Here is a 26,856-nt window from a genome sequence, read left to right on the forward strand (position 1 = left end):
AGGGGGGAGCTTTATCTCCATTTGGTCTGGCCTGTAAACTATCACTGACTTCGGTATACCCATATATTTCCTATGATACTGGACTTAATTCATTACTATCCAAATTTGGCAAAACATACCTGTAGGCTTTAACTATGTCTTCCGTTCTTTCTCCAGAAGACTGACTTTTTTGGGGGTAATATCTCTTCAGTGGACTGATGTACTGTCATTTATGTTTTAGTCAGCTCAGTCATGGTCTTGAGACAAACGTTTTGTAAGGCAGAATTTATATACACAACCTAAATGATGGTACTGCAACAAAGTGCAGGAGGTGTTCTGATTTTTATTTTTTATGGCAACACTTTATTAGTTCTGGTTATGTTGTAGCATATACCTAAGGAGAGATCTTACTAATTTCTTTGTAAGTAAAATTTGCTGATCTTTTAATGTTCACTACATTTATACTGAAGTTTTATATGTGGATTTAGAAGTATGAGGCTGGCAAGCTACATTTGGGTTGGGTCAGCTTGGCTTGTTGCAGCCTTGCTCAGTATGGAATTGTGAAATTGCTTTGAATAGATGTTTAGTGCTAACAGGAACAACAAGTTCATGTTAACGTTTTAAAATGTGTCATGTTCTTCTGTTGCCATTTTGCTTTGCTTAGGTTCTATTTTATTTTGACTAGTGTTTTTTAAAATTAATTTCTTTATCGAATGATAAGGTACTCCTTATTTAAATGATCAAATGCCTGTCAATCTGCAAAACTTTGAAGCCTTAATCTTTAATACTTAAAACAAGTATTAAAATGCTAAAGTATTATGAATCTTGAGTTTCAGATTTGGACCAGGAGGACCATGGTCACAAATGATCAAAATAGCTTAATAATATTATAATATAATAGCATAATTTTTTTGCATGCTCTTGTGGCTGTTCCATGATGTTTTCTGCTCTGGAGACTTTGTATTGAGGTAGAACTCCTCACAGATAGTATATGAAACTGATTGTGGCTTCTTTAAAAGGAAGATCTACCCTGGGCTTTACTGACAAGTTATAGTTAGTGAATGTTAAAATAAATTATGATGTGGAAGAATTAGTTCTGAATATTGAATATTGTTGATATGTGATCTCTGTGTAGGCCCCTTCCAAGTCCCCTCCACTGTCTGACAAAAGAAGTAGAACATCTTCGTTTACAGATCAGAATGATGAAGGCTCCTTAACTCCAGACAAAGAGGTCAGTTGAAAACTCATTTTCTCTATTTTTAAGCTTCAACGCTTCATTAAGAAGAAAAATAATCTGACTTCGCTTCCTTGATTAATGCTTTTTTTTTTGTTCCTCATTCTCTCTATTTCCTGTGCACTTAAACACAAGAATAGTCTAATTTTTAGGTTAAGTCCCAGAGTGTTTCATATTAGTGAGACTGACCTTTAAAGCCCTACATTAAGACACCTTTTAAATCCTTCTCCAGGTTTAAAAATCTTACTGCTGAATTAGAGTCAGTAAGCTACTGGGAAAGGAGTTACATCCAGAGAGATTAACTTGTTTTTCCTGCCTCTTTTGTTTGAAAAGTTGGGCAAGTCCTATTAGCTGTAGAGGTAAATTTAGGCAGACTATATATATATATAAGTATTTGTTTTCTTGCAGTGGGCCCATCCACTTCAATTTTAACACTACATTTTCTTCAGGAGATGACCAGCTATACCTGAAACTTGTCTTAGATTATTAGGAACACTACCAGTGATTACAGCTTGGCAGTTTTGATTCCTGCACTGGTAATAACAAAACAAAAGGAAGGCTATCTTGTGGTTTTGTTTTTTGCTTTAGAAATGCAATATTCAGTTTTCTAATGATTTTTTTTTCCATGTACTGTTGTATAGAATGACTGAATGACTTCTTTTTCTCCCTGGAGAGAGGCTTTCTACTAACTGATGCTCTGTTAATGTTGGCAAGCAGCATCATCCGTGATAAATTAACTGCTTTAGAAAGGAGAGCTTGCATTTTCTTCTTTTCCACAGAAAAAGCAACCTGCATGACTTTTCTAAATGTGGAGTACAGAAGTTACATGCTGCCACATGAGAACTACACGAATGTGGTAAAGGTTAAAGGAATGATTTGGCCAAGGTGTTCAGACGCTTCTAAGCAGCAGAAGCTTAGTAGAATATGAAATAATGTAGCTGTGAGACAGTGACGTTCGTCTGTGTGACTGGTTCATTGGTTTTAGTCTGTCATTGGCTTGACACTGCCTATGCCTAAATGAAAAAAATCTTCCTCTCTTCAGTGGGAAATGATTAAAGGAAAAGATTAATAAAAGGGATGAGGAGTGTTACGACTTACACAAGTACCAACTGCTTTTCTGCTCAAATACAACTCTCACATTGAGTCAAACTCAGAATAGCTGTGTTTAAAAAACAAACAAGAACAAACAAAAAAAAACAACAAAAAAACCAAACTTGTATTTAATTTTAAGGGTGGTTGCTTTTATTCCAGAAGGTCTGGAAGAAGGTCTGTATCACCGACAGCTTACCTTATTTTTCAGTTGAGTTAATAAAAAAAATGCTACCTCTTTTCACCATTCCGCTAACATAATATTTAAAAAATAATAATCCAAATATTGTTGGGCATTACCTATATGTGTCAATGCATCTGCAATCGTCTTCATTTCTGTTGATTTTTATTTTTTAGTGCTTCATTAAACTTATACTGCCCCAATCTGTTTTTTCCAGTCTGCTTTTCCAGACAAACAGGAGAAGCAAAGAATTCCCCACAAGACATGCCAAGTTATGCTGGAAGAACATTATCATGCTCTAAATACAGTGGTTACACTTGGAATGATCAGAGAGAGAGACAGAGAGAGAGATGGAGAAATAAGATTAAGAATGGAAACAGAGTACTAAAGTGACCTCAGATTTACAGTTATCCCCTGACATAGGAAACTGTTAGGAGAATTTTACTTACGAAACACATTCTGTAATTAAAATTCAGAAGGTAGTGAAGATGCTAAGGGAATGAAAATCTCTGCTTTTTAGTATGAGCTGGTTTTACGTCAAATGGAAAGTTTTAGTAAAATAAAGATAAATTTACATCATCAAGACATGAAATATTCCTCATAAGCGTTAAGACTGATTAAAAGCAAATCATCCTTGAAATGTAGTTGTTGGATTGGATTTCCATAAAATTGAGTTCAGTGGCAGTATTTATGATGCTTAAAAGAGAGACAGATATTATATACTCTCTCTGAAAATACATGCCCCGATTATGTGGAAGGGGGACACTTTTTAAAGCAGTGTTTTTGTTTGATCATACATATGTTTTTATGTACAGTTGGCAGTGGTGTTACAATGAACTAAAGTTGGATGTTTAATGTACTGAGAATGGTTTTGAAGAATATCATATACTGAAATGTTTCTGTAGTACGTGAATATTTGCTAACATTTTGGTATAGAAAGCTTAAACAAATAGAACTGTACAGTATTTCATGGTTCTTGTATACATCTTCTCCCTCTGGCTTATTACATTTTAGTGTGTCTTTAATAAATCCACACTTTCACATTTTTAATGTTGTTAATATTAAAATATGTGTAAAAGCTTTGATTTAAACTCAACACTTTTACAATATTTTTAGAATAAAAAATTATATTTGTAATAGACAACATTAATCTGATCAAAGAATTACAATAAAATGTGCAGGCAAACATTTTTGCTTTATATATTTTTTTTAATTTTTAATTTTTTAAATTTTTAATTTTTTTTTTAACGGAACGTTTTGTGATTTTGAAAAACTTGTGTGCTTCATTCATGGAACACTAGCATAAATTTCTTTTATTCCTGCCTGCTTTCTTCTTCAGCTTCTATTTTAATGAAGCTGTGGATCTCCAGGATCTCCACAGAAGCAGTGCTACGGAGAAGCTCATAATTTCTTTTTTGTATAAAGAAAAAGCAGAATTCTGTCTAGTTCTGTATTCTGTTCTTGCAAGTAGCCTGTAAAATATGGTTTGGGTGTAAAGTAAAATCACTGATAAAAAACTAAAACTTCTTCAAGCAGTTTGTGTATCAGATACTTCCGGAGTTGGCCTTGATGTCATTTGAAACAGCCCTGGATGATTAAAACTTACTTGTTGTTACTTCCAGTCTTTTCCAGGGAAGAATAGGGTTTGGTTTTCAAATTTCAGTTTGTTACTGCATTGACTCTTGAACAGAATTAGGGGGAAAATATATCATATTCAGTATCACTCCTAGAAGTTCAAAATTTTCTTTTGGTTTAGTATAGTTATTTTTACAAGTCAGGACCACATGCAGAGAATAACAAAGCTAGTTCTGAGCCATTAACTGAGAGGGAGCAACTGATAGCTTGATGTGGATGACCTGGCAGTTATTCAGGTCCAAATATCAGTCACATCCTCACAAGTGTTATGGAAGTGACAGCAGAGCACTGTATATGTAGCTTTTCTTAGAGCTAAAGATAAAATAGCAATGTACTTTTTAGTCTTACTTTAGTACTGTAAATTGACTGTTTTAAATTTAATAGAAGTATCTTTCTAGCATTGGCTAATAATAAAGCAGGACAAGTAAAACTGGAAATAATTTGTCTTCTGCCTTTGTTAATGCTGCATCTTTGATTTATTCATCCAATCTGAAGTACTTCTAAATAGATACTCCCATCCAGGGGTAGCAGTAATTCAGATATATCTGTATTTTTTCTTTCTGACATGCAAATTTAAGACTGAATTTTGGAGTCTGTCTAGTTCTTATCTAAAGCTTGATTTTTATAATTCTTGATGCATACACAGGTTTATTTAGGTTGCTTATCAAAATAACACACCAGGAAAGAATTGTTTGATTTAGGTATTAACTCATCCTGAAAATGCAGTTCTGTGCCCTCAGGTTCTGGGGCTTTTTTTAATTGCAGAGAAAAGTCTTGAACTTCTGAGTTCTTCCTCCAGTATTTTAATTCCATAAATGCAAGAGGGATGAGGCATAAAAAGATTGTTACAGATTGCATGAACCTTTTATAAAATAGATAGATCAGCAAATTACTGATTTTATTTTTTTACAGCTTTTTTGGCATTCCCCAAATCTGGCAAATTTGGGGGTGGAATGGACTTTTTTTTTTTTAACTATGGGGGAATGAGTTATCTTTCTTAGTAAGATTTGAAACTAAACCATTAGCCTAATAGCTGACATCCTTAGCTCCTTGAACTAGGTGTATAAATACTGGTTTACCTCTTCAGCAAGCTTGTAGTATAATCCCTTTCCTTCTGTTTTACTGTGCATGTACACAACATGGAAAAACAGTACACAAACAATTAGAGAAGCGTTTAAGCATTAACATTAGAAATGAGCAAGTGCCGTGATGCAAATTCATACAGTTAGTAAAGTACAAGTTTCTGTAATAACAGATTAATCTGAAACATGGAACCACTGGTTCACTTCCTTTTTCTGAAAGGGAATAATTACTGCCAATGGTAATCAAGCAAGTGTTGTATATATATAATATGCATTAAATAAACTAGTCCCCCCCCCTTCAGAGGAAGGGTACTTGGTAGCACTATAATCCCTGTTAAATTCTGCCTTTATTTCACAGCCTGCTAAGGAACTCATTTGATCTAGGGTTCAGAACTACTTTGGCCTATGTATCCCGTTCATCAGAGTCATCAGAGTAAAGGAATATTTGAGCATGGTAATTCTTCAGAGAGGAAGAATAGCAAAAACAGTACAAAAGCATTTGGTTCTTGGGTTCAGGAAGTTCATAAAGAACAAGTAGGGCAGCTTAACTGAGGCCAGACATGAGGGCTACAAAGACTGTGTTTCCAGAATTCTGAACAAAGATTATTTCAAAAGAACTATTGTTCTTTAAGAATACTTAAAGGAATGTTCCAGGTTTCATTATCTAATTTACCTCTTTGTAACTTTTTCTCAAAGGTAGAAATGTTTGTTGTTGTTAAGATTTTATTTGCAAAAACAGAGTAATTCTATATTGTGATAAAAGACTAGCAGTATCACAGCCTTAATTTGGTGCCTGAGGTAAAGGTCAGTATGGGACAGAGTTCATTTACCCTGGAGCATGTTTGAAGCATAAAATTTTGAAAGATTTTAGTAGGATTTCACTAAAAAGCTTCAATTGTGATTTGATGGTGTTCAGAGGATTAGAGAAGGCTAGTTAAAGCATTAATTACAGGTCTGCACATTCTGTCTGTTTGCAGGATGCTTCAGCCCAACTGGATTCCCAACTTGTCTAGTTACATTAATCACATCAACTGCTTTGCAACATTATGTGATTATTAATCACATAATGCTGATGTGTTGTTAGTGATATGTTAGTACAGCAGTAGGTACGTTTAATGTTTCTGAAGTTGCTAAACTCATTCAGAGCGGCCCCCTGAAGTACAAAAATCCATTGTGGCAATATTTACAAGTGTTTAATTTTGGAAGACTTTTTTTTCTTGCCTTTTTTGCAGGCATAGGTGAATAATTTTCGGTGACTTCTACAAAAACCAAACAAACAAAACAAGTAGACAGCTCATATTAAAGCCATGCTGAATAGTTAATTAAAAATTGAAAAAAAAAAAAGCAGATAAAAATGGATATATATTTTTGGAAAGTACTAGGTATTGCAATTATAGGACTTATTCAACACCACTGCCTGTAATATAGCTGTAAGAACAAAGCAGACAGTGACCTGCTGGAGTAACAAAAATGCTATGAGCAAGTACTTAAATATTTTCACTGTTGGGCACCCAACATCTGAGAATGGAGGATGAGTTCTCTAATACGAAGATACAGTCGGTTCTAAGGAAATAACATTCTTGGACCATGATTAAGTGTATTCTGCCTTTGATAGCTGTTTGAAGTGTGAAACTCAGCTCTTGGCTAACTCTTGGCTACTGGAAAGGAAATACCTAGCTCTTTCTTTTTCGTATGGTGATTACTGCTCTGCCTCAAACAGTATTATTGTTTTCTACCTGTGTTTGCAGGGTTGGTTCCTTCCCCTTTGTGCTAGCCTTGTCTTTTTTGCAGTAGACTTAAACAGCGAGGTGAAGCTGAGATGATTTAGTGGCGTCCCTGCCCCAAGCTTCTGAGTAACATTTGTGAAACACAACAGTAGTGTTAATTGCCTTCTACTGTTTGTGTAAACTGTTAGTTGCAATAGAGACCCTAGAGTGGTGTGCTTGCAAGCTCAAGCAGTATGGCATAAATTCATAAGCTTTTATTTCTTAAAAACGTAGTTACTGTGCACTGAGGTATTTTAGGCTTTGCAGAAGCTGATAGCTTGGTTCTGCTGATCTTGCCATGGAGGAGTTGCATATGCTCCCTGTCAATTGTCCACTGAGTAGTTGGAGTGAATTTAACTCTCTCCATTGCTTAAACTTCTTCGTTGTCTTCCCAGTAAGGTTAGGGGGTTTTGGTTTTCGGGGTTTTGGTTTTTCTTTGGGGTGGGTGGAGGGTGTTGGGTGAGGCTTTTGTGTAAGACTTTACTAGGTAAGCCTCCTGCTAGAACTTCGTTACACTTATGTGGTCGTGGACCTGGGGGGATGACGGAAAACAACAATTCACAGAAGCTGAACATACTGACTGTCCAAATTTGTTTTTAATTTGAAATGAAGAATAATTTGTTCGAGATGAATAGGAATTCTTTTTAATGCAAGTTGTTTGGGTAATGCAAGGAGTTTGATTTAAGCAAAATAATTCTATAAGGAAATTTCAGTGCTTAATATTTTGAGAAGCAAACATTAGCCTACCATTTCTATGAAGTGGTAATTTGAACTATCTGTGATTCCTGAAGTTCTCCACAGTCATGTTTTGAAAGTGACTCATCTAAGCTTAAAATAGGTTACATTTTGAAAATGTTTATAATCCTTTGGTTAATAGCATTTGCTTGGATACATGTAGGAGTGTTTTGGAAATGTTGTTTCATCGCATTAACTGGTGTTGTCTAATTCTTTGACTTAAAGATTTCATCATCATTTTTTGTTCTTGAGAATTTACACACTTGTAATTCATGAGGTTATCAGTCTTGCTTGTAGCATTGCTGCTGTGTGATTATACATAGTATTTGCCATTTCTTTTTCTGGCATATATCTTTTCAGAAGCATGTGTATAAAATGAAGCAGCTCTACCTCCAGTTCCATTCATTCCATATTCTAACACATTTTCTAAAAGTTTTTGCTATGCAAAAATTGCAAGTCATGTAGCATTCCAGATCTTACACGTGAAAATATTTTTCCTCTGAATTTGAGTGCTTGTACTACAGCACTGGAATGAATATAGCAGTTGGAAAAAAAAATCAAACCCTAACTTTTTAGTAACAGAATTGATTCCTAAAATACTATTAGTAACTTGAAATAAAACAAAATTGTTCTGAAATAGTGTGAATGAAAAAACTTACCATGTTTTGTTTCAGTCAGCGAACAACAAAATTCTGTGATCTCAGGTTGTAAGAAAGTTGAGCGGTAAACTTCTGTATGTAAGTAGAATTATGGAAAAGGAATGCTTTTGAAACCTGTTGCACCATTAAGTTGCATTACATTACATGTATATATCCTATTCCAGAATCTCTTTTTCTTCATGGAATTTAAATCTCTTCTCCTATACTGACTTGATACAAATGGTTTAATCAGTTTCTGGCTGGTTTTGTTTTTTGTAAAGCAATAGTCTGCAAGTACTTCAAATAGTTCTGTAAGGAATGTTTTTTTTTTTTGTATATGGTTAGGATTCCACTGTATAAGAGCAGTAGTAGAGAAGACAAATCATGAAATTTATATTGCTTGTAACTGAAATACTGATAGAATGAGTTTTTCATGCATAACTTTGAGAGCAAAGAGGGCTAAGTGGTATCAGAAGACAAGTCATCCATGGAAGCTTAAAATCATCAGTGCCAGTGCCTGAAACACTCTTGTTTTGGGCTTGACTAGGATACTTTTTAAAATTGTATGTTTCTTATACCTCTAAATGATCAAAACTGTATTTTGACTGTTCTGAAGTGAGTGATCTAATGCATATTTTCTGTTCATGTCCTTTCTGTTCATGCCTTTACCAGTGTCCGTTGTCTCCTTTTTATGATGTTTTTAAAAGTGTGGAAAAATTTAGTAGAATATTGCAACGTTCTTTACCTTGTTACTTGATTTATTTTCATTTTCCTACTTTTTGCATTGAATGACAGCTGCTAGCCGGGATGATAGCAGAACCCGCTTTTCTCTCTGAGTATACTATCTTTGCTTTGGATCCCACCAAGCAACCTAAGCCACAGAGTGACGGTGTGGTGAGTCCTCCCACCCCCCCGTAGCGATGCCTTTAGCAGGGGGAGGAGAGTACTGTACTAGAAGGCAAACCTAGTGTTGCTTGTGGCTTGTTCTCACAAAGGCATCTTAACTACCCTGTTGCTAACCCTGCACTAAATTTCACAGAGGTAGTTCCCGATAGCTCTTGGCTGGTGTGCTGTATGATGTGAATTTGTTGTAACACAACAAATTAACATGTTTTCTGTTACACAGGTAACCCTACTTTAGCCAAATTTCAAGTAATTGTTGCACAATTTTGTACACTTGTCGCTTAGAATTCATTAAAGCCATTGTCTTCCTCTTCATTTTATGTATGTCTGTGTCTATTTCAAGATAAATGGATATGACAAGCACTGAGATCGTTTCTCTGCTTTTCTCATGTCTTTTGCTGTTTACAGTGAAAGTCTCATGTCACTTACTACTAATGGTAGCAGGAAATTATTATCATACATAGGCACTGAAATTCAGCCACTTCTAATTGGTAACTTGGCTGCCCTTATTACAAGACTAGAATGTCTCTTCTAAATTGTTAGATTTCGTTTTAAACATATATATTTCGTTGTCTGGAAATGTTGTTTGCATAGTCTACATGTGGAGAATCTCAGTGAGAAGAGAACAAGGGGAGTGGAGAAAAAGAAGCAGATACAGGGAGGAAAGCAGCCTTCCCATTTCTTACATATGCACATGCAAAGCTGTGTTATTCTGAGTATTGCCACACAACTAGGATGGCATCTTTCACGTGCTTCAGGGCCATGGCATTCCTGAGTGCATAATGATTCAAAACAGCATTTGAATTTTAGAGTCCCAAGTCATCCTCAATTCATGCTTGCCTTATTTTTTCAATTTAGCAAGTGCCTTTTTTGCTGCTCATATAGAGGCTGAAAATAAAAAGACACTGAAAGCTATAACAGGATAGAAATTTGATAAGGAAATAGGCGTAGTGCAACACACCACATCGTACTGGGATTGTGTCTCGAGCTAAGCAAAATTGGACTGAAACTGCTTAAAAAGGTGATGGGTAGAAAGTCTTCATATGTTGGGTTGTGCTTGCTACCTCTGAGCAGTTTCATTACTAGCTCAGTCAGTCCTGGTGTTCTCGAGGTTGAGCTTTTTGATGAGGAGCAAAGTGGACATCCAGACTATGCTGACATCTGTAGTTTTGAAATAGTTGCTAGATTTATTTATCTTAGTTTAGCTATTTTTATCATATTCAAGGTCCAGTAATAGCTACAGATAAAATTAAGCTTTTCTACATTAACAGCAGTAAGCATTTATAGGCTGTTTCTCAGTATGCTGCAGAATATCACTAGTACGGTTGCATTTTGGAAAAAAAAACAACTGTGAAAGTTCTTACCTTGCCTTTGTATTCACCTTAGTATATACTTCAGTGACTGGAGTCACTGTCTTGCATATTTATATACAAAACTGCATACACTGCAAATACTTATAATGTGAGAATTATAGTTAAAGTGTTACCAGTGTGTATTTAATAATGTTACCTGTAAAACTGATTTTGTTCTCTGAACTTCTTCAAAACTCTAGAGCTGTCCTCTCACAGTAAGATTTGGGGGAGTCGGGGAAGAGAATAGTGAGACAGAAGTTTATAAGGAAGACGAGTGCTAATTATATACAAATATTAAAAAAACAATGAAACAAACATGGGGGAAGAAAATGTATACTAGCCTCTTCCTCCTTCCAGAACTTACTCACAGATTTGCAGTACTTGAGGAAGCAGGAGGGAAGAGGAACGCTGACATGTTTTTGACTACAGACACTTAAGCTTTCACTCTTTAGGCACATGAATTTATTTTTTTTACATTAGAAAGAAATAAGAAGCTAAATTAGTTTTCATTTCAGCAATAGAGAAGTAAGGAAGCAGAAGTGTTGCTAGAATGCCCTAATGTGTTCCTGTTAAATTTGAGCTCTGGTTTACACATTTTAATAACAGAAAGCAACCTTTTTATTAATAATTGTAGAAGTAGCTAGTCTTTGGGTATAGATACAGTTGTTGTGTATGGTTAGTGGAGGAAAGACTTCTGTTGGTCTCCAGAAAGCCTGTTACTCTCCTGGTTTTAAGATTTTCAAGATGCCAGTGCTCTTTGCTCCTAGTTTCACTGAAACAACTCTTAGGGCTTACGAAAGGTTAGGGCTTTCTTTTAAGCTCCTCAAAGCCTCTTGAATCTGTACTTATATATAGCAAGTTATATTCATGTTTACCTTTCACTTTCTGGACACCAGCATATGACCCTTTGCCCTAGAGCGCAGTGAGTTAGAATTGCAGGAGGTAGAGAAGTGTGATGGTACAGGTTTTGTATTAAGGATGACCAGTATGTCCTTCTTATATTTACTAATGGAATAAATTTTAATTCTAAATCTAGGTTCTACTTTTGTGTACATAGACTGAAAAATGTCAGCACAATGAAGAGGAAAACTTTAAAAGTGGTGGCATTAGTTTTAGTTTTGAGATGGCATTTTTTAAAGGTGCTTAACAGTTGAAAAGAATAGGATCCATGCTTTATGTATTCATAAATACCTTATTAGATTTAATACATCTAATTAATCTTGTGTTCTAAAATGTCTTAAATATTATTAAATTATCCTTGTGAGTTAGATATATAAACCTTAAACAGTTTCCTCTTTTTCTGTTTCTGGTAGTCAGAATACATGATTGTTGAAAGATGTGCTTGTAGAAAGTCTGCAGTTCTTGGTCAAGTACATCTTTCTTTGTTACTACTACTGTAATACAGTAGGTGCTTTATTACAAATTGTAAAGCAGAAAATAGTTTTTATTTGGATTACTGTTACAGTTAACTTCCCAGTTGAGAAATGAAAACAAATAATGCAGCACAGAATAAAAGTGTAGGAGTGCTTTAGTTTGAAAACCAGTAAGAGCTCTTAATCCACTAGAACTAAATCCACCACAACAATGTAGTGCAGAATGTAAACAGTATGCACATTTTGCTCAAGCCAGGTGAAATTTCCAAATCCAGACAGACTTCTTATATGGCTCATTATTGCTCATTTTACCTAATCTGAGTCTGGATGGGTGACTGTTTCTCTGGTTTCCTTAACTGTCTGGATTTCTTTCTGTGTTATTTTAATACTTTCTTGAGTTTGGTCCGTATCAAGCCTTATTGAAGCCCTTCGATTTTACAGATTGCATATGAATTTCAAGGTACATCTTGATTAAAAATAAAAACGTACATCACTCTTAACTGAATTCCTTACTCCATGTATTTTAATATATCTCAGTGCTTTTCTTGGAGAAAAAATGCATCCAAGATATTTTCTAGTGTGTTTTGCTACATCAGTCTGACCTGACTTAAACACAAGAAAATTGGATCTGTACAAGTTTGGAAGCACCTGAGCACAGGGTGTAGGAAAAGCAGGACAGACAGACTAGGGACAGGAATGTCTGAAATCTATAATAAAAATAAAACTCTTGTTTTCAGTTGATTTTTTTCCCCTCCTTATTTGTGAGTGCATAAAACTGTATGTGTCTAGTCTTGCACAGGATGTGTTTTCTGAAAGCCTAATGTTCTTCCTGTGCTTGTTTGTAATCTTAAACAACACGTTTTTATCTTTTTCATCTAAACCTCTTAAACAGTGTTTTTATCCAGGTAGTGTTTCCCCCCCTCCCCCTCCACATACTTAAATAGAGGGAGATAATGTGATTCCACTGATCCTCATGTCAGCTGTAAACAACACTGGTCATCAGTTTGTTGTTTTTTTTTTCCTGCTATCGTTTTGTCTTTTTCTGATGTTCCATTGATTTGTGTGTAAATGTTACACAAATAATCATTTTGAATAATTAAATTGGAGATGTCTGTATTTGCAGATGTCTCATACTAATCCATGCACACAGAGCTGCTTTGTAGTTCTCTATATTGCAGCAGTCTGTTTCGAATTTAACGAACTAGCTTGTTTGCATGAACACATCATAATAAACTTTTTAAAGAAAGTACTAAAAACACAGGCAAGAAAAAGCACAGATGCTGTTTGTAGGAATTGGTGACTGATAGTCATTATAGTCTCTTCCTTCTAACAGTTGTTTTTCCTCCTCTAGAATTTACCTAAGCAACCAATTCCCAGATCTGCAGAAAACAATGGAAGTGAACCAGCCTCTCCACAGGTACCTATGGGGTTTTTGTTTTGTATTTCACTGCCATGTTTTATTTGTATTAATTTAGCATAAGTGCCCAGTGTGTGTCTTCTTACCGGAGTAGGGATGACAAGTACTTCGGCATGTTTTAAGATGGTATTAAGATAAAAAATTAATTTCTAACTGAAGGAAAAGAATTGATAATCTTAAAATAAGGTTATCACCCGTGATAACGGTGGAGGTCATCCTTTCATACGTCTCAGAAACAAGTCCAATTTGCTGGAGTGGAATTAGCAGCAATTCCCAGCATGTGAATTCCAGCATCGTTTGGTAGTGCTTGAAAATCACTTCTGTAGCACCAGCACTGTATGTTACCGTAGCACAGACCCTTCTGTACAGCACAGGGACTTTAGTTGCATAAATCAATAATTGCATTTTATATAAAAATGGTAAAGCCATTTAGAATAAAAAAAGGACTGTTTAAGAAGACATGCCAGAACCATTGTACAAGGACTTTTTACAATAAATTTATTCTCTCAATCATAGGAACAGATCTTTGTATCTTTGAGATAAATACAATCTTCTGTTTAATACGTCAGTAAGTGAGTCACATTTATATACTTTTTTTTTTTTTAATTTGGAACAAAAGTAAATACAACTATTTATTTCAGTTACATATTCATTTTTGCATGGGGTTGCACAGGAGTATGTTCTTCCAGGAGCTTAAATCAGAGCTGTAGTCTATTGAATTTAGTTGCTCTCTGAAACTGCCCACACCTGGCAGCTGCAAGTCTGGTTTTTCTGTGCAGGGAGATGACTCTCCTAAGGGAGTGGTAGCTCTTTGGTGTCACTTCTGTGGTGCCGTGTTGGGTGACAGTGGTTCCTTGGCCCTGGTCATGTCTCTGTTTCCCCAACGTTAGTGTATCCATCGGCCTCTAAGCAGCGCACAAGTAACTCCTTGCTTTGGGTTTTTGCAGCCAAGTGACACTCAGTCTTTCGCCCAGCGCCTTCAGCTCCGTGTGCCCTCCATGGAGTCATTATTTCGAAGCCCAGTAAAAGAGTCCCTGTTCCGCTCTTCTTCTAAAGAGTCCCTGGTACGAACGCCCTCAAGAGATTCACTGAATCGGCTGGACGTGGATGCAGCCGGTCCCACCTTCGATCCACCTTCTGACATCGAAAGCGAGACTGAGGAGGCCCCGGGAAATGCAGACAGCCTCAGCAAGGAACAGCTACTGCAGCGACTGCGCCGAATGGAGCGCAGCTTGGGCAACTACAGAGGAAAATATGCAGAGGTGGGTAATGTCACTGGATGGAGAGAGAGGGAAAAAATAAGACTAGCGTACTGCAATAGTGGATAATCTTGTTTTCCTCTCTGGAACAAATGGGATCCTCTTATAGCTAGCAGGGACATTTAATTATGACTGTAAGTCTAGTTATTTTTGGCTTAGACAAGCCAAAGCTGTGCTGGTAATGCAACGCGGAAATATTTTTCACAGAATTACAGAACAGTTGTGGTTGGAAAGGAGCTCTGGAGGCCAGCTGGTCCAAACCCCTGCTCAAGCAGGAGACCATCTAGAGCAGCTTGCCTAGGACAATGTCCAGATGGCTTTTGAACATCTCCAAGGAGGGAGACTTCACAACCTTTCTGGGCAACCTGTGCCAGTTCTTCATCACCCACACAGCACAGAAGTGCTTCCTGATGTTCAGACAGAACCTCTGGTGTTCCAGTGTGTGCCCACTGCCTCTGGTCCTTGCACTGGGTACCTCTGAAAAGAGTCTGGCTCTAGCTGCTTTACATTCTCCCTTCAGGTGTTTGTAGACATTGATAATACACCCCCTGAGCCTTCTCCAGGATCAACAATCCCAACTTCCTCAGCCTTTCCTCACTGGAGAGGTGCTCCAGTCCCTTGATCATCTTGGTGGCCCTTCCTTGGACTCTTTCCAGTATGTCCACATCTCAATGTACTGGGGGCCCAGAACTCCAAGGTGCAGCCTCACCAATGCTGAGTAGAGGGGAAGGATTCCCCTCCCATGACCTGCTGGCAATATTTTGCCTAATGCAGGCAAGACTACCCCTAGCCTTCTTAGCATTAAGGGCACATTGCTGACTCACAGATCTGCTTTCCAGCTGGGTGGCTCCCAGCATGTACTGGTTCCCCGGGTTGTTCGTACCCAGGTGCAGGACTTTGCATGTCCCCTTGTGGATGTTCATGATGTTCTTGTCAGCCCACCTCTCCAGCCTGTCCAAGTCCTTCCTTTTCTTCTCTTGTTTGTAAATAATTCCATGCTGTCAGCAACAGAGATTAGCTGGGGGTTACTTGTGTGAGTGGTGTCCTCGGATATAGGTCCGGGAGGGTTTCTGCTGGGAGCCCTGTACTTGGGGCTGGAGTTCAGGACAGTGCTGAGTGTGACCTGTGCTGACGTGATGGTGTGAAGTTACTTTGCTTCTCAATCTTGAAGTACACCTACATGTCATAGATAGGTGTTTTGTTTTCAGTAATTAAGTTCTGTTCCCCTTAACTTCCAAGTATTCTTATTTATATTTGTCTACTTATTTTGTCTGGAAAAGTAAAGCTTTCGAAGGTTTTATTATTTTATTTATTTTTTTAAAGTATTTTGGCTATTGGTGTCAGAATCTATGGAATCTATGGCATGTATACGTCAATTACACTGTTCAACATATATTTAAAAAAAAAGTTGTCTTCCATTAATTCGTTAATTTTTGACTCCCATTAGTTTTTCACTATCTTCCAACTAGTATAACAAGGTGTATTTTTAAAGAGTTTATGTAAACTGTGTTGCTTAATTGAACGTTCTCCAATTTGTAGATTTTGTTTTGTGTTTTTAGTGTAGTCTGTCCAGCAAGTCTTAATTTTCTCCATCAAAAGGACTTTTTTATTTGTGAGTTTTTCCATTTCTTTGGATTCAGTTTAAAAGCTTGTTTTGCTAGAGCTTGGAAGAAAGGTGTTTGAACATATAGTGGGAATTGAAGATGTAAATTCTTTTCATTAAAAGAAGAATGCAGTTAACATCTCAGGAATATTGTATGGGAAACCATCCATGGTAGTTTTAGTTCTCTTTCAAGTGTAAAGTAAGTATGACTCTGAAATGAAAAGTAGCCTTGAATTCTGAAAAATCCTAATTTATTTTCGATAACATTTTGAAGATACGCGGTAACTTAGAGATTTCTGGTTTTGGTGTTTTGCATTTGTTTTGCCTTATTTTTTCAGTAATTAGAAAAGGGTGTGTTCTAGTTCCAAGTGCTATTGTGCTACTTCAGCTTTGCACAACTTATGCAATTGTGATCAGATTTTTAATTAAACTAAATTGTGCAGTTACTCATGAAGTTCTTTTGCCAGCTTACAATAAGAAATATTGTTCATTGCCAGTCTTTCTTTGTCTACTGGGTACATGCAAAGCACATGGAATGAGAACATTGACTGTTACACAACCCTTTTTTTTGCTAGAGTTTTAAGTGTATTTTTTAATGTATAATCGCCTTAAAATTAAATTTAAAGTCTCTCGGATGTGTACCCTTAAAAAATGTACATCCCTGTAGGGCAATTCTTTAGGTTGTAACTTTCTGATGGAGTTGTTTTTTGACTTCCTGTACTACTAAATCATGAGAGTTCTCAGAGGTACTTTCAGTGAAGGAAGAACTGTGCATGAATGCTGTGTAGCCTAATTATTTTGTCATGTTTATTTTATTTAGCACATTGGAGATATTTTATAAATGAAAAAAGCACAAAAAACAATTGCACAGGACAGTTGCTTTTATATGCTTCTGTCAGAAGAGCTTTCTCAAGTGAAGTGAGGAGTTTAAAAAAGCAGATAGCGATACAACTAAGCAAATTATTTTGATGGCTATAAGCAAATGCATTATCATCATTATACCTGATTTCTGTATTTTAGCTAGTGTCTGCTTATCAAGTTATCCAGCGAGAGAAGAAGAAGCTACAGGTAATCATTCCTATTCATCTTCTATTACCTGAATGCTTTTCTGAATCTTAAAATGTATAGTGCAATTACAGATTTAACTTTCAGTCTATTGTGTACATACATATGTGTATGTGTGTAGGTATATGCTTATATGTTCTTGTATATTTTTTATCTAAACAAAAATAAACAAAAAGACTCTCTCTTAGCTTGGCATCCTTAAAAATCCCAATTAATACTGGTTTGTCCAAACAACTGTTGTGAAGCTATTGTACTCCTGCATTTTTGATTGCATCAGCTGAATTCAGGTGATGGATTGACATTCCACAGTTGGCAGGTTTTGGTAATACTTACACATCAAGTTTGACTGTAAAGAGAAATACAAACACATTAATTCTTCTACTGAAATACAATTCTGTGAGTTTATTTACACTTTGTATCTAAAGTTACATTTAACACGCATTATGTTTATTCCTTTTTAAGGGCATTCTGAGTCAAAGTCAGGATAAAGCACTTCGCAGAATTGGAGAATTGAGAGAGGTAACTTCCTTTCTTGGTTGAATGTTTACTTTCATAGCATACATACAGAGGATCTTTCTCTGCCTAGCTTTTGATGTTTAAATTCATTTTGCAAAATATTTTCTATTGCACAGCAGGGGTTTTTACCACTTGCTTCCATTACCTTACATGGGGTTAATTCTCTGGCTTGTTTCCCATTCAGCAGCTTATTGTCACAATCTAAGAGCAATTCATAGTACCAGCCGAACTGCCTTTCTGTTCATTGTGAAATAGGTAGAAATGTGCATGGTTTTTCCAGTGTTGTTGGGCCCAGCAGTAGATGTGGCTCTGCAACTTCTAGCTTTTCTAGTATTGAGAAATGTTAATATTAGGCAAATACAAGTAACAAGCACTTTTTATAAGTTTCACTTATAGTCAGGTTCACTGGTTTCTTTGCTTGTTTGTTCTATTTCTTTTTTTTTAGGATAAAAGTAATTTTAAAAATACCTACAGCATTAGAGACTTGTCAGTATTTTTTTCCAGTTTGCTACAAGTCAGATGTGAGAAATGCATTCTGCATTAAGTGTATAACTATATGTTCCACTAGATTTAGCTTTTCAGTGTATTAGTACTTAGTAAAGTTTGGAAGGCCTATATCTACACCAGAATTAAAGCGTTTTTATTAGGAAAAGGGTTGCATGTGTGCATACTTATCTTTTTACTTATTTTGTCATAGTCTTTCTGATTAGAGAAAGATGTATTTGATGTAAATCTATATATATAAACAATACTTATAGAAGTTAAAAAGATCTATATTTGGTATAGAATTTATTTATTTTTCTCATAATTCTTGTAGATTTAAAGATTCCCTCAAATCTAAGACTTAAATTCTTTTATATTGATTGAAAATCTTCAAAAACTAGTTCTTTGGTCTTCTGGAAGACCAAAGATTACAGCACTAAGTAAAACAGACTTAAAAATAAATAAATAAATTACAACTAAAATTGAAAGTTTCCACTGTGGAAGCTACAGTGTTATAAAATTCATCATTCATTGGTGTAACCACTCATTATCAGCAGTTACTATATAAAAAAACAGAAGTTTTCTTCATCATGCAGTCTGTTGTTCCAATAAATGAGTTGAATAAGACAAGTTTCTTCTAAGAGGGTCGTGTTAGAGTAAGTTAAGTTTCTCTTGGGATGAGATGACAATGTGAATAGTCCTTCGAAATAAATGTTTCTTTTGCTTACATTAGTATTTTCTTATTAAGAGTAATTCTTCAACGGCAGTCCTTGGTGTTTTGCCTCTCTGACAGCAGTCAGAAAGGACTGTTGGATGTAAGGAGGACTTTTTCAGTGGTGTTTTTTTTTTTTTTTTCCAGAAAATCTCTTTGGCTGTTGTTGCACTGAGCTTCTTTGCCTTGGAAAGAGTTGCTTCTGAAGCTCAGAAGCATGAGAAAGAGTTGTGATCATTAGCTATGGAGAACCAGATACAGTGCAGGGTTAAAAAGTGGATGTAGTTACTTGAGAAGCAAGAGGAACAATTTTCCCAGAAGTTGCCTTGCAGCTTTGTCCCTCCAATGTGTAGCTGGGCACAGTTAGCGCTCTCAGCTGCAGGACTCAAGGCTGGGATTCGCAGCTGGAAGCAAGGCACAGGCAGCAGGAGATGATGAAAGTGGGATTCAGAGTTGGATGGAAGCAAAGCAGGAGGCATCCAGTGCCCCATGTTTTGTCTCTTGCTTGCTTTTCATCCTTTCTTTGAGCTTTCTGTCATCCTTTGTCTTTGCCTGGCTAACAGAACCCATATTTAGAGGTGGCACTTGCTTTTACACAAGCGACCTTTGCAGAATAATGACTATAGAAGTGTTGGCTTTCTGGGGTAAATCTTCCTGTGAAAGACATGTGGATGGAGTAAATTAAAAAGAAAAAATACAAATATGGAAAGTGATTTACAGTGCATGCATAAAACATATATGGTGCTGATTCTCTTAATAAGAAGTTTAATGTGAGTTAATTCAACATTTAAATAATTTTTTTGTTCTAACAACTAATTATTTAAATATATAAGTAAACTTTGAAAGCATAGGAAGTAAACAGAAAAAACCCTCTTGATACTGTACTTTATAAAGTCATGTAGATATTACCAATGCATTTAGGTTACATCTACATGTTTCTAAAGGTGTTCACCAAATGAATGCAATTAAGTAGCAAGTAAAGACACTGTTGAAGTTGTTTGGCATTCTCTGTCTAATTTGAGACACCTTTCAGGAACAAAAAAACAACTTTCTGTTGTTACAAATGGCATTTGTCACATTTAGAATACTAGCATATTGAATGAGCATAAGGGAAATTTACATTTCTGCTGTTTATGTTGATTTAATCTGATGGCTGAATGAAAAATCTAGTTTACCAAAGTGCAACTGTCAATTTCCAATGTTTGTGTGGAAGACAGTTTTCAGAAACAAGTTTGAAGTGATCCCGACACAAACTTATTTTTAGGAAGGAAGAATCTTTGATAATGCATTAGATCTAGTCTCTAACTATTTTAATGCTGGTAATAGAATTAAATTATTGTATAGTAAAAGAAATAATTTATGTTTGTGGTCTGGAGTCATAATTGCAATGAGGTATTTTTAATATTTCATAATATATAGGTAAGCTTTTTAAATTCACATTTCAGTTTTCATCTGAGACACATTTATTTATGATTCTTAGGAGCTTCAGATGGATCAACAAGCTAAGAAACATCTTCAGGAGGAATTTGATGCTTCCTTGGAAGAAAAAGATCAACTTATTAGTGTCTTGCAAACTCAGGTAAAACACCTTACCCAAGAGATGTTTTTGAAAACTGCTCTTTCCAAATATTTTTTATGAATTACAGTATTTCCTGTATTTTGTGTCAATGCTTTTTTATAAATGCTACTATGTTTTAAAGCTTCTTCAGAATTTATGATTTTCTAGAAATTAAGTGCATCTTTGTGGAAGAGAATACCATTGTATAATCTTACTCTTATTAAATACAAGTTTTTGATCTGCACCTAAATAACTTTTCAATGTCTTTGTTATCAAGAAATAACATGAGCAGATGTTTGAGTTAAAAATGCTTTTGCAAAATTGGTTTTGCTTAAATGATCTTTGTTGTTTCTCCACACATAATCGTGCTTTTTTTTTTTAACTTGGAAACATAACTGTGATTTTAAAAAATGCTAAAAATATTCAGACAGATTTTTCCTTTACTTGCTGACATGAATAACTCTCGTTAGTTTTGAGGACGGAAGTGCAATCATCTTAGAATCCTTACATTTTTAACAAAGAGTATTTTGTTTAGGTATCGTTGCTGAAACAGAGGTTACAGAATGGTCAGATGGGCATTGAATTACCTGATCCAAATATCCAGTATGACCCACAAGTTCAAGGTCCAACAAAAGAAATCAGTGCAGAAAATATTGCGGAACCAGGAAGCAATGGTAGGTATTGGGGCTTTTTTTTAAGAGATCTTGAATTCTGGGGAATAAGTCTACTATTATTTGTGATGGAGTAATAGTACTTAAGGCACGACACGTTATAGTAATGATATGTTTTCTAGAAGGGGACAATTTTTCTAGAAATAGAATGGCACCTGGTGGACATGATAACCTTTCAAAGATGCTGAATATCCATAAAAATTAAAATCTGGTCCATCTTGCCTTAATAGCAATAATTCTACTTTAGGTATTGCTGTTGCCAGTAGGGGTTGTTACTGTCCCCACTTAATATTAAGGTTCTTTGTCTGGTAAGCAAGGAACTATCCCTAGAGTTTAGAGGATACCAGTTGCCAGTATGTCTCTTTTTATGTGCATTTTCCAGAAAAGGTAAAAGTAAAGATCAATTTTCATATTCAAGCTATTGAATAATCTCTTTGAAGTGTTCCTCTCATCAGGAGGTTATCTGAGCTATGGGAGTCCCAGTATTGTTTAGATTTGATTACTGATCCTGGGATATTGTGCTGCTGGGATACGATGAAAGTATCGTTCACTGGTATCCTAAATAAAAGTTGGGGTTCAGACAGAGATGATCATATGTCTTGAAATAATCGTTGCTCAGGATCTGCTGTGATTTTTTTACGTTCCGACAATATGTGAGGTTGGAGCAAAGATTCTTCTTATCCAGTGTTGTGCCTTTTGTAGTGCTGATGAAATAATTTTAACTATCTAGTCTCCAGGAATCAGCGTTCAGTTGTGCTGGAATCTGCTTCAGGATTATAGTGTGTAAGACATACAGTCTCAAAATGAAAGTCTGTGAATGTCTGATTCTATTTTCAGATCATCAGGGCAGAACACACAGTAAGATACAGGGAAGGGTATAGTTTGAAAAGACACTTGACCTTTTTCCTGCCTAATGCAGTATTGCCAACCTGGGTATATGAAAATTATTGTCATACCCAGCACTGTGAAAAGAGGAGTATGCTTCGTAACTGGGAGATGTGATTTGTTTTGCTTAGCATTTTTCCCCCACTCGTGAATATTCACCTAGTGGTAGCAGACAGGTTTATAGATCATGGTAACTTTTCAGTCTTGTAGAAAACCATGTTGAGTAATAGTTGTTTTTTTCTTCAGCTTGTATAATAGCTGTGGCTTTGTGAAATAATCTGGGATTAAAGGCTGTATTTGCCATCCTGTGTGTGTGTGTGCACGTTTCTGGCTGGACCTGAAATGCAGTTGTAATAGTCACTAGGAAGTTCTGCGGACTTTGCACAACTTTCTTTAGAGAGCTGTCAGTCTCACACCATGTGAATGATGAAAGTGGATCTGCATTTTGGAAAAAGTGTGCACATGATAATGTTGGTATGTTGTCTGTAGAGGGTAATGAAGATTCTGTTAAAACACTGGAAACTCTTAATCAGAGGGTGAAGCGCCAAGAGAACTTGCTGCAGCGCTGTAAGGAGATGATTCGGTCACACAAAGAGCGCTGTGCCCAGCTAACCAACGAGAAGGAGGCGCTTCAGGAGCAATTAGAAGAGAGACTTCAGGAGCTAGAGAAAATGAAGGTAAAATGCTCTTAACTTTATGGGTAGCTACCAGAACAGTGTAAGAATTCCAGTATTTGCAGAATTTATTCATAGGGCAAGTCATTAAAGCACAAACTGTTACAAGAAACTGTAACTTCTTTGGAGTTAAAGGTGCAAAAACAACCTGGAATGAACATGTAGAGCAATTTTTCAAGAAGTTGTAGAGAAAGGCTTGAAATCTTACCATATGAATAACCACCAAAATGGTATCAGGAAAAAAAGTAAATGAGGGTGAAGGAAAGACTGTCTTGCAGAGAAGACAGGAAGTGAGAAAAGCGAGAGGAATCAGCTGTGTAAATGAATAGAAAACAGAAAGGAAGGATAGTGGAAAACACAATATAGTGAAAGTGAGGTAGAAATTAAAGGTAAATGCAGTGCCAAAGCTAAATTAAAACTTTGCTCACTTTTCCTTTTAAGGCCATTCATGCTGAGTTGTGAAGTAGAAGTAAGGTGGCTGGTAGTAATGGGACTATGAGAAGTACAGCTGTACTCAGCTTTAGTGCTGGAGAACAGTTGCTCTTCTCTTGGTCTATGAGCGTTAGCCCAGTTGGAAAGAGCTCAGAAAGGTTCAAGTGCTTCGAGCACCTTTTCCAGAACAAGAACAGATAAAATGCTATGTTGCTGAGATTCCTTTGTAAGCCAAGATGCAGGTAGAAAGGCAGATGCCTTAGACATGTTCTTGCCCAGTTTATTAACTCTGATGTTCACAAGAGAATCTGCACCTTCAGATACCTGAATCGTTATGGAAACTATGGGGCAGCCTAGCACTCGGAGATTTAGAAGTAATTTCAAGTTGCCTACTTCGATTTTGCTGGACTTCCTCCTCAGCTCTACCTCTGAGGCGTAGTACAGGGTCTCATTCCTAGCCTGCTTCATGTTTTTAATGTAACAACAGCTTTGTTGGTCACGTACCAATAATCTATGATTCTTTATTAAAGCAAAGCCTAAACTGCTTGTCAGAAGCTATTTTCTTAAGCCTGGTGACATTTTAAACTCTTGTGATTGGGGTCTTTTTTTTTTTTAGGACCTCCACATGGCTGAGAAGACTAAACTGATTACACAGCTGCGTGATGCAAAGAACTTGATTGAGCAGCTAGAACAAGACAAGGTAAACAAGGAAGATTTTTTTCTTTAAACTGTAGTTTTGGAAGAAGATCGGTTAAACTCAAAATATCTGACTTTCTGGTATTAGAAACTGTTCTTAGTTACCTAGTTTGGTTTAGTTTACATCAATTTCAACAAACAAATAATTTAAGCTACTTGAGAATTCTATTGTATAGATACTTTAGCATGTTCGTCTCTTAGGTTGTACTTAACACTGCAAGAATATGTTATGTAGGACGTAATTTGAAAAGGCATAATGATAAGTGGACTAGTGGTTACCTCAATGCAAGATTTTAAAAGTAAAGTCTAATGAAGATGAGATAAAATGTAAGGGAATTAAATGACCAGTTCACGTTTGTCATTTTTTGTTGCTTACAAGATTTTTTGTCACAGTTATTACTTAGAGTAACTTCTGGTGGTGTAACAAGCAACATGACTAACTCATCATCTGTGCGTACTCTCTAAGGAGAAGTAGACATGCAACAGTGCTTTCTTTTAGTTTGGGTTTGTTTATGGAATGCATATTTCAAAGAATAGTATCTGTCCCAGGAAAAGAAAATTTTCTGATGGTCCTTGTTCCTTGGAGGAGTTCTTTTCAGCACTAGATAAACTTTGCTTATTCATCAAAATAGTCCCTATTGTTATCGTCCTTTTATTATCACTTTATGATTTCTGACAGAGAAATACCATGATTTCCAATGCAGCAATAGTGCACTAAAGTTTATTTCTGACGAGGAGTGTGTCCTGGTTTGAAGTTGTTTTCGATATGCATTTTATATGTTTGTTAGCTTTTTATCACAAGGACCTTTTCCACAGGGCATGGTAATTGCAGAGACAAAGCGACAAATGCACGAAACATTGGAAATGAAGGAAGAAGAGGTAGCTCAGTTGCGTGCTCGGATCAAACAAATAACTACAAAAGGCGAGGAATTAAAAGAACAGAAAGAAAAGTCTGAAAAAGCTGGTAAGAAATTCTGGAGATTATTAGCTTTCACATGGAACACGATGAAGCTTCAGCATGGTCTTTTTGCAGTTTTTCATCAGTTGTTGTTTGGAATGGATATTATAACATGCTTTTTTTCTGAATGTTCTGCCATATCACTCCTACTAACATTATTACTAACTTCATTTCTGACCACCAGGTTGACTGTTTTGTGTGATACTCTGCTCTAAGTTCAACTGGAGTGAGGAGGGAAACCGCTGAAGCAGCTGTACCCTCTTTGTAGGAGAAAAGATTGATACAGTATTTTATTGGTGTAATTTCAGGAGGAAAACTTTGGAAAGACAATTTTAAAAAATAAATTATCATAGTAATGTCATCTGTATTTGATACAAAAAGCAGCGATGAGTGCATAAGAGCTTGGGAAGAACTAGAGACAGAAGGATGTGTTACAACCATAATAAACATTTTCTTTTGATAAGTGTAGTGGAAGTATTTCTGCTTTTTTTTTTTTTCCTAATGAAACAGCAATAATGATACTTTTGTTTCAGGCTTGGAACCTAGTGTTTATATAGCTATTACACAGTTAAGTTTACTTTTGTTGGAAATTTGATAATGTTAGTGATGTGTGCTTGTAGTCAGCCCCCCCCCCTTTTTTTTTTTAAGCTCAATGAAAACCATTCTGCGCTGTATCTATCAAAATTCTTATAGAAGCATTTAGTTTGTTCTCATAAGCATTTAGGGTGAGTTCACTGTCTTGGCAGAAGCTAAGATTTGGTTAGTTTGCGTAAAACATGCATTATGCTATTCTTTTCTATAAGAAAGTGTTGAGAAGTTCAAACCGTACACTTCATAGCAGTTTATTTTGAATCTATGTAAATTAGGCCAGAATGTTCAATTTTAGATATGAGTTTGTCTGGCTAGCTCATTTTGCTGTAATGCAGAAGAACAAATTTAACCTCCAAAACTGGCAAAGGAAATACAAAGATACACAGGGTGTTCATATAGAGGACATTTGAACACCCTGTGAAAATAACAAACATTTTGATTAGGTGCCCTCTTGCATGTGCATTTTTAGCTCTGGAAAATGCATATTTCAGAAATCAGTAATTCTTTTGCTGAAGTTGAGTTTTGTTCAGTTCTTGGAGACTAGGAAGCTTTTCTTCAAGATACTGTCTTTAAAAATAAATTATTGCATATAATTGTAGTGCTTCTGTAGGTACAAAGTTATTGCTGTTGTTGTCTGAAACACAGCAGCTTTCGAAGCGGTAGAAACCTCTAATTATGAAGTAGTATCTCCATGCACTTGTTAATAACGTAATTTCCTCCCACTTATGTAGCTGTAAACTGAAAATAGGTTAAAGATGATGCTCTGGCTACCTAGAAAACTTAGCTATTGTAGTGACAAGTAATTTCACTTATGAATAACGTATTGAATACTTTGCACTGTACAAAGAGGAGATTTGTGTGTTAAACATTCTCTCGTCATTATTTTAAGTGCTTCTGGTAATGTTTATGGTGCATAAGTGTCCACTTTACCTTTAGTTCATTATTTCAGCACTCTGTTAAGCATACATATATGGATGTTGGAACCCTCAGAAAATTCATTAATATGACTTCTAAGATAGGCAAAATTGTAAGGTGACCTGTTAGGTTTTCCTAAGTATTTGAAAAAACTTGTGGCACACAACCGAAATAGAGCTTAGTACAGCTGAAACAGTTGTTCTGGCATCTGAGAAAACCACCATGAATACTGGGAGAGCTTGAAATTACTTCTGGGTCACAGCCCTTGATTTTCACCAGTCCTAAGAATCGATGGTCTCATGTATTTTAGTTCAGCATATCTCATGTTTCTTGGCTAGTTAATGTAAGTGATTTTTAATTCTAGACTTTTTTTCTAGATTATGATTCAGTGAAAAATTTACCTTGTTGAATAAAGTGTTTATAGACGTGTTAAATTTCACTTATGGCAAAATAA

At 36.0% G+C, this 26,856-nt stretch overlaps 1 protein-coding gene across 5 annotated transcripts in view; it reads left to right on the forward strand.

Annotated features, from left to right (window-relative positions):
- GOLGA4 (golgin A4) overlaps positions 1-26,856 on the forward strand; it is a 64,102-nt gene that overhangs the window by 2,470 nt on the left and 34,776 nt on the right. For 4 of the 5 annotated variants that reach the window (XM_080580524.1, XM_080580525.1, XM_080580526.1 and 1 more), the window contains exons 2-12: positions 1,115-1,210; positions 9,135-9,233; positions 13,319-13,384; positions 14,332-14,646; positions 17,267-17,314; positions 17,774-17,830; positions 20,503-20,601; positions 21,116-21,254; positions 22,626-22,813; positions 23,859-23,942; positions 24,755-24,902. In XM_080580524.1, coding sequence (XP_080436650.1) covers positions 1,115-1,210; positions 9,135-9,233; positions 13,319-13,384; positions 14,332-14,646; positions 17,267-17,314; positions 17,774-17,830; positions 20,503-20,601; positions 21,116-21,254; positions 22,626-22,813; positions 23,859-23,942; positions 24,755-24,902 — 1,339 coding nt within the window. The remainder of the gene's footprint in view (positions 1-1,114; positions 1,211-9,134; positions 9,234-13,318; positions 13,385-14,331; positions 14,647-17,266; positions 17,315-17,773; positions 17,831-20,502; positions 20,602-21,115; positions 21,255-22,625; positions 22,814-23,858; positions 23,943-24,754; positions 24,903-26,856) is intronic. The other variant, XM_080580527.1, reaches the window with a different exon arrangement.

This window comes from Anser brachyrhynchus (assembly GCF_964034855.1).
Source record: "Anser brachyrhynchus genome assembly, chromosome: 2".
Classification (NCBI taxonomy): domain Eukaryota; kingdom Metazoa; phylum Chordata; class Aves; order Anseriformes; family Anatidae; genus Anser; species Anser brachyrhynchus.